This window comes from Nicotiana tabacum, chromosome 7 (genome assembly GCF_000715075.1).
Source record: "Nicotiana tabacum cultivar K326 chromosome 7, ASM71507v2, whole genome shotgun sequence".
NCBI lineage: Eukaryota > Viridiplantae > Streptophyta > Magnoliopsida > Solanales > Solanaceae > Nicotiana > Nicotiana tabacum.
In genome coordinates, this window is record NC_134086.1 from 174,189,426 (window position 1) to 174,200,742 (window position 11,317).

General features: G+C 36.7%; 1 protein-coding gene across 2 annotated transcripts; it reads right to left on the bottom strand.

Moving 5' to 3' along the window:
• Window positions 1-6,127: 6,127 nt before the first annotated feature.
• LOC107794835 (syntaxin-112-like) lies at window positions 6,128-7,896 on the bottom strand. 2 transcript variants are annotated; one of them, XM_016617372.2, is made up of 3 exons: window positions 7,710-7,896; window positions 7,477-7,527; window positions 6,128-7,226 (listed from the first exon to the last, which is right to left on the bottom strand). In XM_016617372.2, the coding sequence occupies exon 3, from the start codon at window positions 7,201-7,203 to the stop codon at window positions 6,346-6,348; it is 858 nt and encodes a 285-aa protein (XP_016472858.1). In that variant the 5' UTR covers window positions 7,204-7,226; window positions 7,477-7,527; window positions 7,710-7,896; the 3' UTR covers window positions 6,128-6,345. The 2 variants fall into 2 exon arrangements, with proteins under 2 accessions (XP_016472858.1, XP_016472857.1); XM_016617371.2 differs by lacking the exon at window positions 7,477-7,527 and having other exon boundaries at window positions 7,710-7,895.
• Window positions 7,897-11,317: the final 3,421 nt, after the last annotated feature.

Consider the following 11,317-nt stretch of genomic DNA (forward strand, 5'->3'; position numbering starts at 1 on the left):
TCATTTCTTTAATTGTTATAATTGTTAGGAATAGAATTCTATTTAGAGTGAATGTATATCTTGTAGAGAGTTTTGCTTTGTGGCTAAGTCATTTTTTCCCTATAAATAGAGGGGTCTTACCCCATTGTAGATCATCCCAAAATTCAATAAGAATTTCCTCTCTCTTTCTCTGCAATATTGTTCTTCTACTTTTATTGTTTTATAATACGTTATCAGCACGAGACTCTACCGTCTCAAGAAGATTAAGGTACAACTTTTCTTCTCTTTTAATTATGACTGATATTATGAAAAGAAAGTTCGTTGCCCTTGAAATTTCGGGCAAGAACTATATGACATGGGTGTTGGATGCTGAAATCCATTTAGATGCAATGGTTTTTGGAGACGTCACTAAAGACAAAACTAAAGCATCCACCCAAGACTGTGTTAAGGCCTTGATTTTCTTGCGCCATCACCTTGATGAAGGGTTGAAATAGAATATCTCACAATCAAAGATTCACTTGTTTTGTGGAATGGCTTAAAGGAAAGATATGACAACTTAAAGTTGGTCACTCTTCCACAAGCACGATAAGATTGAGCTCATCTTAGGCTCCAAAACTTTAAGTCTGTTTCTGAATATAATTTTGCGATGTTCAGAATTACTTCTAAATTGAAACTCTGTGGAGATACTATCATTGATTATGATATGCTTGAAAAAATGTTTACAACGTTTCATGCCTCCAATATGGTTCTGCAACAGCAGTACAGAGAGAAAAGTTTCAAGAAGTACTCTGAGCTGATTTCTCTTCTCCTTGTGGCTGAGCGAAACAATGTCTTGCATGAGAAATCACGAAAATCGACACACTGGGTCTACACCATTGCCTGAAGTGGATGAGGTGTATTCTCATTATGCTAAGCGTGGAAAAGGCCGTGGCCCTATTCGTGGTCGTGGTCGTGGTCATGACCGTGGCCGTGTACAAGGAAGAAATTTTCCTGGTATTAATCACCCCCCAAAGAAAAATAACCACCAAAAGTGGAAAGGGAAAGATGAGAAACCAAAAGCAAATGGTTCAGAAACTGAATGATATCGTTGTGGTGGAAAAGGGCGTTGGGCAAATATTTGTCGTGTACCAAGACATTTTGTTGAGCTTTATCAAGCATCTCTAAAGAATAAAGGTCTGAAGCTAATCTTGTCTATGACAATAAATTTAACATCACCCACTTGGATGTGGCAGATTTTTTTGAGCACCCTGATGGAAAAATAGACCACTTGATCGGTGATGGATCCGTGGTTAAAGAAGATTAAGTAGTTTAATTTTTATTTTTCTTATTCGTAGTAGCTAGTGAATAAATATCATGTAATCATAATTTTTTACATGAGTAGTAGTCATTAGTATCAATTAGTATTATTTGTTTTATGAAAATGTTAGTTCGTTTTAATTAAATATAGTTCTACTATTTATTTTGATCAATAGTTCAGTTTGGTTAGTTTTTAAGGATTAACATAATTTTTATTGAAGTAATATTGTAATGTGAAGAAAATATTTAATTACTGGTTTTGAAATAACTAAATATGAACGGCTTTCATTCTTTGGTTTATTGAAATTGACAACCAAATCATCTTAGTTAATTTTCAGATGTGCTGTAAACCATATCCCTTATTTTCATTTTTCTTAATCAACCAAAAGGTGAGGATAATTAGGGCAAATTTCAAGAGAATCTGCCGTATAATCAAAATTATTTTATACCACAAATCAATTAAGATAAGTCAGGAGACCATTATAATATTGTCTTTAATAATTGTGAATCTCGTCTCCGCTGCTGCCAATATAACATTGTATGCGTCTAATACTCAAAAAAAAATTGTCTCTTTTTCTTTATCTCAGAAAATACTAATGTTTATTCGTATATTTCTTTTTGTATGTCAACCCATGGGAAGCAAATATGGATATTCCACAAAGCAAACTTGGATCAAAGTTTAATTGTAAAAATATTTGTTTAATTGATTCATGTACGACACATACAATATTCAAAGAGAAGAAATATTTCTCTCATTTAAATATGTGTAAGACAGATGTTACTACAATTTCTGGTAGTAGTAAATTAATTGAAGGCTCTGGAAGAGCTACTATAACTTTGCCTGAGGGAACAATACTTATCATAGAGAATGCAATGTTCTCCTCCAAGTCCAAGAGGAACTTGTTGAGTTTTAAAGATATCCGTCAAAATGGATATCATATTGAGACAATAGATGAGAATAATCTTGAATATCCCATCATTACCAAGAATGTCTCTGGCCAAAAGAGGGTTATTGAGAAGTTCTCATCTTTATCTTATGGCCTGTATTGGACAAGAATTAGTGCAATTGAGGCACATTCTACCGTAAACCAAAAGGTTATTGATTCCAATACTTTTGTACTTTGGCATGATCGATTGGGACACCCTGGATCAATTATGATGAGACAAATTATAGAAAACTCAAATGGGCATTCATTAAAGAATTTAAAGATTCTTTTAAATAATGAATTTTCTTGCACTTCTTGTTATCAAGGCAAGTTAATTATTAGACCATCACCAACAAAGGTTGGAATTAAGTCCCCTGCATTTTTGAAAGGTATACAAGGGGACATTTGTGGACCTATTCACCCACCTAGTGGGTCGTTTAGACATTTTATGATCTTAATAGATGCATCTTCTAGATGGTCCCATGAGTGCCTATTGTCATCTCGCAACCTCGCGTTTGCAAAATTAATGGCACAAATAATTCGATTACGGGCACAATTTTCCGATAATCCAATTAAGTCTATTAGACTTGATAATGCTGCTAAGTTTTCATCCCAAACATTTAATGATTATTGCTTATCAATTGGGATAAAAGTGGAACATCTTGTACCTCATGTTCACACTCAAAATGGTCTTGCAGAGTCTTTAATTAAACGTCTGCAATTGATAACAAGACCATTACTCATGAAAACGAGGCTGCCCACTTCCATTTGGGGTCATGCCATTTTGCATGCAGCAATGCTAATTCGTCTCAGACCGACAAATTATCATAAATATTCCCCGTTGCAACTAGTTTTGGGTCCTGAACCTAATATATCCCATTTAAGAATTTTTGGATGCGTAGTATATGTACCTGTAGCACCGCCATATAGCACCAAAATGGGTCCCCAAAGAAGGTTAGGACTATATGTTGGGTTTGAATCACCCTCCATTATTCGCTATCTTGAAACATTAACGGGGGATTTATTCACTGCTCGATTTGCAGACTGTCGGTTCGATGAGACACTTTTCCCAAAATTAGGGGGAGAAGTTGGTGAAATCAAACGGTAAATTTTGTGGAAAAATCCATCATTATCTCATCTTGATCCATGTGCCTCTATTTGTGAAAAAGAGGTGCAAAAGATTATCCATTTGCAAAGAATAGCAAATCAAATGCCAGACGCATTTATGGATTTGAAAAGGATAACAAAATCACATATCCCTGCAGAGAATGTTCCAAATCCGTATTGATGTCCCTATTGGACAATCTTCTAGTGTCATAGCTAATGAGTCAAAAGCATGCCTAAAACGTGGCAGACCATTAGGTTCCAAAGATCGAAATCCTAGAAAAAGGAAAACAAATGATCAAAATGACACTACGAAAGAACTTCATGAAGAAATCCATGATTTAATAAATCCTGAGATTCATGAGGAATCCACTGAGCCCGAGGCTCAAACAAATAAGGAACTATCAATAAATCCAATCGATATTGAGACAAATTTGAATCGAGTGGATATATTGGTGGATTATGTCTTTGCATATAATGTTGCATCTAGCATTATGCAAGAAAGTGAGGATATTGAACCTCAATCTGTTGGAGAATGTCGACAAAGACTTGATTGGCCAAAATGGCAAGAAGCAATCCAATCAAAGTTGAATTCACTTGCAAAACGTGAAGTTTTTGGGCCTGTAGTCCAAACACCTAATGGTGTTAAGACTGTTGGCTATAAATGGGTCTTTGTACGCAAGAGAAATGAGAAAAACGAGGTACAAAGATATAAGGCACGCCTTGTTGCACAAGGATTTTCACAAAGGCCTGGTGTCAATTATGAAGAGACATATTCACCCGTTATGGATGTTATAACTTTCCGTTATCTCATTAGTTTTGTTGTCCATGAAAAGCTTGACATGCATCTAATGGATGTGGTTACCGCTTACCTTTATGGCTCACTTGATAATGAGATATATATGAAAATTCCCGATGGATTTAAAATGCCAAAAGCACATAATTCAAAGTCCCGGGAAATGTTTTCAATCAAATTGCAAAGATCTTTGTATGGTCTAAAGCAATCAGGACGAATGTGGTATAATCGTCTTAGTGAGTATTTACTAAAGGAAGGCTATATAAATGATGTCATTTGCCCATATGTTTTTATAAAGAAAACAACATCGGAATTTGTTGTACTTGCTGTATATGTTGATGACATAAACCTTATTGGAACTCCTATAGAACTCCAAAAGGCAATTGATTATTTAAAGAAGGAATTCGAGATGAAAGATCTCGGAAAGACAAAATTATATCTTGGTTTGCAAATTGAACATTTGGCAAACGGAATTTTTGTTCATCAATCTGCCTACATAGAAAAGATATTGAAACGGTTTTACATGGATGGAGCACATCCAGTAAGTACTCCGATGGTTGTTCGATCACTTGATGTGAATAAGGATCCATTCCGGACTCAAGAAGAGAATGAAGAGCTACTTGGTCCTGAAGTACCATATCTTAGTGCAATTGGTGCACTAATGTATCTTGCTAATACTACAAGCCCTGGCATAACTTTTTCAGTTAATGTCTTAGCAAGATATAGCTCTGCTTCTACAAGGAGACATTGGAATGGAATCAAACACATATTGCGGTATCTAAAAGGGATTACCGATATGGGCTTATTTTATGGAAACAATTGCAGTCCCGATCTGGTTGGTTATGCTGATGCTGGGTATTTATCTAATCCACACAAGGCTCGGTCTCAAACAGGTTATGTATTTACCTGTGGAGGCACTATCATATCTTGGCGATCGACTAAGCAATCAATTGTGGCTACTTCATTTAATCATGCTGAGATAATTGCTATTCATGAAGCAAGTCGAGAGTGTGTGTGGTTGAGGTCTATAATACATCTTATTCGAGACAAATGTGGTTTGAAATGTGACAAGTTGCCCACAATTTTTTACGAAGATAATGCAGCATGCATAGCTCAATTGAAGGGAGGATTCATAAAAGGAGATAGAACAAAGCACATTTCACCAAAGTTATTTTTCACACATGATCTTCAAAAGAATGGTGATATCAATGTGCAACAGATTCGTTCAAGTGATAATATGGCTGATTTGTTCACAAAATCTCTACCAACGTCAACCTTCAAGAAGCTAGTGTACAAAATCGGGATGCGAAGGCTCAAGGATGTGAATTGATGTTTTCATCAGGGAGAGTTAATGCGCGTTGCACTCTTTTTCCCTTATAAGGTTTTGTCCCACTGGGTTTTCCTTGAAAGGGTTTTAATGAGGCAACCAAAAGGCGTATTATTAGAGATGTGTACTCTTTTTCCTTTTCAAGAATTTTTTTCCCGTTGGGTTTTATTTTAGTTAAGGTTTGAATGAGGCACATTACTTATCGAGTAGACATTCAAGGGGGAGTGTTATGAATAGAATTTTATTTAGAGTGAATGTCTATCTGGTACAGAGTTTTACTTTGTGGCTAAGTCATTTTTTTCCCTATAAATAAAAGGGTCTTACCCCATTGTAGATCATCCCAAAATTCAATAAGAATTTCCTCTCCCTTTCTCTGCAATATTGTTCTTCTATTTTTATTGTTTTATAACAATAATTGATTTCTTGAGGCCATATATATCTCGTAGCTAGATACTCTTATTCACAGTGTAAATATGATCATCTGCCATATCTTAGAGTATACATGCTTTTCCAATTTCAGTAGTTGCAGTTTCGTAGCTGGTTTCTAGTGAAAAAGAGGAACCGTTACTACTAGTTCATCACCTTTGTCACAACTTAATTGACTTTCAAGGTCAAATGATGGTAGTATCTAATTTAAATAACATCATAAAATATGAAAATATAATACAAAATGATGAAGAACTAGGGGTAGCAAGGACAAGGCAAAAATCTTGGTCAGATTCAATAAATTCCAATCTCAAAATGTTATGTAGTAGTATCATTTTCAATCCTTTTTAATACAAGCAGTTGATGAACAGAAATCATCAAAATCCAAATAGCGCGCCTTTCGGACAAACAAAAGAAAGCACAATATACTGAAAAGAATAGACAAATAGGAAGTCAAACTAATAGAAAGTCCAAAGCCTTTCAACCTGAATTCAAAATAGAATTGCAATAAGGCATAGCAACAAGAAAACCAGCACCACCGCGCCAATCCAACAAGCCCAAGTCCTCCTCCTCTTCATTCGTTTAGCACGATCTAGCTCCTTCATCCCATCATTCACATATCCACCAGCATTAACCACATTTTGTTCAATATTATTCATCTGATCACCTTGTGTCTCAACCATAACAGCCATATCAAGAAATACTTGGTGCAGCTCAATCAAACTCTTTTGTATCTCTTTAATAGCTTCATGCCTTTCCTCCTTTTCTACTTTCCCCTCAAAAACCCTTTCTTGCATCATCTTTTCAATCACTTCCTCACTCGGTTCCTTCCCGTTAGCACTACTGTACTGTTTCCTTAAACCTTCTTTATGTTCTGCTACAATGTTTTCTCTTAGGCATTGAAAATCATTCATCATATCCCTCAGTTTAATTCTCAAACCATTAGTCACTGAAATCCTCGTTCTATCAACCGAGCTTCCCTCTTTATATACGCCACGATTTTCAAGATTGGATTTATCAAGCAATTCAAGTCTTGTTTTGATGATTTTCGCCTTCCTAAGAACAGTAATAATGTCAGAGTTAATCTGATCTCTAAGGCCTTGAAGAATTTTACCACTCGGGGCAGACTTGGTTTTTCGATTAAGGTCTTGAAGATTGAAAAGAAGATTGTTAATCTCCTCCATATCAGACTTAATAGCAGCAACTTCTTCAAAGAATTTTGAGAGGTTTCTTTCATCAGCCGGGTCAAGTTGACCCATTTCAATATCAGGACCCGCTTCAAGGTCTAACATTGCCTGCTTCTTCAAATCCACGTAACTTAAGAACGATTTCGTCATGAGATCGTTCATCTTTGCGACAATTCTACGAACACCTAGATAGAGAAAAGAGCTGAGATATCAAATTCCGTCCCTAATCCTAAAATAATTCAAGAAAATTCCAATTTTGTGATTTTCCGAGTTTTACTTATCAGTTACTACAAATCCTTAAAAAACAAAGACAGATAACAAGTAAGCAAATACTAAGTTGGGATCAGCTATATGAATCGTCCACATACATTCCCGACATTTGGACCACAAACATTGTACACTCAATTTTTCTTAGTACCAGTGCATACCACTTACATTTTCTAGTTTTCAGTTTCAAAGTTACAAGTAATTCCGAAATTGGGGTACCTATAAACAGCAATAGAACAGCATTAAAAAACATTTATATGAATTACCAATACCCAATTTTTGGTACAACCCAATTCAGCAAAGGAATAACATTTATTTAAATTTAGAAAGTTAAAACCATAAAAGAAAAAATAAAAGCCCGTTTATGATGAAAGATTGCAGGGTAAAGAAAAGAAAAGCACCTTGGAGAAATGTTAAGACGATTGTCTAACTCTGTGTTGGAATTCAGTGAAGAATTTGGGGTGAAATGAGAGCTATAAGGGACTTTAATGGTGGGCTATTTAAGGGTTAATTCAAAAGCGGTGCTTCCTTTAATGTTTTGGCCTCTGTTTTCAAATTAGAAGTTGATAAAGAAGGAAGAGAGGAAATATAGCCGTTGTGTTTCGTAACGTAACGTTATTAGGCTAAGGCTCCCAATTATAACATCCCGTTTGGACCTAAGAAATTTTTTCCTTTTTTTCCAAATTTTTTTTATTTTTTTCGAAATCAGCGTTTGTTCATAAATTTTTTAATTTTCACTAAAAACCTATTTTTCATTTCACTCACAAAACTTCAAAAACAGCCCAAAATTATATTCATGTCCAAATATAACTCTAAATTTCAAATATCATTTTCACTTGAAAAAAAATTTCACCCTTTTTTGGAATTTTACAATTCTTATGTCCAAACGCCCATTAAATCTCCACATTTGGAAATTTATTGATGAATTTTCTATTTAATTTCCGTAAGAATAATATTTTTTTACTTAATATGCGGTTAGTGGGGAGCACTGGAGAGGGGAGAAGAGAGCGAACATTGCGAGATATAAGGTAGCTAGGAAGGAGGCAAAGATGGCAGTGACGGAGGCAAAGACGACAGCTTTTGCTCGTTTGTATGAGGAACTAGGGAACAAAGGCGGGGAGAAGAAGTTACTCTGACTCGCTAAGGTGAGAGAGAGGACGGCTCGGGATTTGGACCAAGTGAGGTGCATAAAAGATGAGGACGGCAAAGTTTTGTTGGGGGATGACCAGATAAAGAGGAGATGGCAGACCTACTTTCATAAACTTCTAAATGAGGAAGGGGATTAGGATATTGTACTAGGTGAATTGAGGAACGCCGACAGCCCCCATGAACTAAGTGATTGTCGGGACATTGAGGTCGATGAGGTCATGAAGGCAATGCGTAAGATGAGAAGGGGCAGAGCTACCGGACCAGATGAAATTCCGGTTGAGCTTTGGAGGTGTGTGGGTAGAGCAGGCTTGGAATGGCTTACTAAGTTGCTTAATGTTATATCCAAGACTAATAGGATGCCCGAAGAGTGGAGGTGGAGTACAATGGTCCCGTTGTATAAGAACAAAGGCGATATCCAGATCTGTAACAACTATAGGGGTTTTAAATAGGTGTTAGAAAAAGAAGTTAGAAATATTGTTTGCTTTTAATAAGGACGGTGTCTATTTCAGACAACCAGTTCGGGTTCATGCCGGGACGATCTACCACAGAAGCTATCCACCTTATTAGGAGGATGGTGGAACAATACAGGGATAAGAAGAAGGATCTCCACATGGTATTTATCGATCTAGAGAAAGCGTACGACAGGGTTCCTAGGGAGGTCTTATGGAGATGCTTAGAGGCTAAAGGGGTCCTGGTTGCCTACATTAGGGCGATTAAGGACATGTATGATGGAGCTAAGACTCGGGTTAGAACAGCAGGAGGCGATTCCGATTATTTTCCGGTTATTACGGGGTTGCACCAAGGGTCTGCATTCAGCCCTTTCCTATTTGCCCTGGTGATGGATGCTATAACGCATCATATTCAGGGGGAGGTGCCATGGTGCATGATATTTGTTGATGGCATAGTCCTAATCGACGAGACACGACGCGGTGTCAGCGAGAGGTTAGAGGTTTGGAGACATACCCTTGAGTCCAAAGGTTTCAGGTTGAGCAGGACGAAGACGAAATACCTTGAGTGCAAATTTGGGGCAGAGCCGACGGAAGCGGGAGTGGAAGTGAGGCTTGATTCTCAAGTCATCCCTAAGAGGGGTAGTTTCAAGTACCTGGGGTCGTTTATTCAGGGGTCCGGGGAGATCGACGAGGATGTCCCACACCGTATAGGGGTGGGGTGGATGAAATGGAGGTTAGCGACGGGTGTCCTTTGTGACAAGAAAGTGCCACTGTTACTGAACGGTAAATTTTATAGGGCAGTGGTTAGGCCTGCTATGTTGTATGGGATCGAGTGTTGGCCGGTGAAGATCTCACACATCCAGAGAATGAAAGTTGCAGAGATGAGGATGTTGAGGTGGATGTACGGGCATACAAGGAAGGATAAGATTAGAAATGAAGATATTCGAGAGAAGGTGGGTGTGGCCCCCATGGAGGACAAGATGCGGGAAGCAAGACTCAAATGGTTCGGGCACATTCAGAGGAGGAACACTGATGCACCGGTGAGAAGGTGTGAACGACTGGCGGTGGTGGGTACGAGGAGAGGTAGAGGGAGACCTAAGAAGTATTGGGGAGAGGTGATCAGGCAGGATATGGCGCGACTTAGGGTTACTGAGGACATGGCCCTAAACAGGGAATTGTGGAGATCGAGCATTAAGGTTGTAGGTTAGGGGAAATTGTGATGTCTTTTTTACAGCGCACTAGAGTGAGACTAGCCGGTTAGGAATTAGTCTTAGGATGCTATTGATCAACTACTGATGATGGGCTTTATCTTCTGTGTATTAATACCTTACATATTCTCGTATTTCCTATATCTCGTATATTGCTGTTACTTTGTTTTTATGGTATTTATGTTATGTTATGGATTTTATGGTATTTTATGTTGTTTTATTATGAGTCTATTGATAGTACTAATATAGTGTCTCTTGTTGCCTCTTTGAGCCGAGGGTCTCCTGGAAACAGCCTCTCTACCCCTCGGGGTAGAGGTAAGGTCTGCGTACATATTACCCTCCCCAGACCCCACTTGTGGGATTACACTGGGTTGTTGTTGTTGTTGTTGTTGTTGTTGTTGTTGAAAAGTTAATTACACAAATAGCCGGTAATATTCACTGTTTACTTTTCTACTAATATACATAGATTATAAACTGATTATACACAATTATACACATAAAATACATAAATTATGCATATATTAAACCTTCACTTGCTACTTTTAGTTTAAGCTGTTGGAAGGACGGCTATTTGGATTAATTCTTCTTTGTATATAAAGCAAGAGTTGATTGATACTTAAAATGGATAGTAAATAACATGTTGAGACCAAATAATTAAAGAATTTAAATTTCATACACTAACAGTGTGTAATGTTTTTACGCTATAAAGATAAATACATGTAGCTGTTATAAAAAATAAAATAACTAAACTCGAAACAAAAAAATCGTTACATGCTACAACAAATAGTGTAAAGAAACTTACATTTGTCAATATATATACGTTAATATTTTACTTAAATTGATCAAGATGGTTACATTTGATACTCCAAACTTTGACATTAAAGTTTAACCATTTTTGTTTGGTAAATAAAGAAAATGTAAATAGTCAATAAACATTGACCTTAAATGACATTTTAAAAGTTATAAATGTGTACCTAGATGAAGGATATTTATATCCTATAAACAAGAACGGACATTAAAGTTCACCCATTTTCGTTTGGTGAATGAAATATATTTATCTTCATCAAATTGTCAATTTATTTACGTGAACAACGCTGTTGCAACGGATGGTTTTGTATTCTTTACACTGGTGAGTGGTGATTAATAATAATTAATTAGTTTTTTTTTTTTAAAAAAGACATATTTATCTGTCTTACTTATTTT

Bases quoted from the DNA above. Each gene is read 5' to 3' on its own strand.
- LOC107794835 (XM_016617372.2), bottom strand. From the start codon at position 7,203: ATGAACGATCTCATGACGAAATCGTTCTTAAGTTACGTGGATTTGAAG.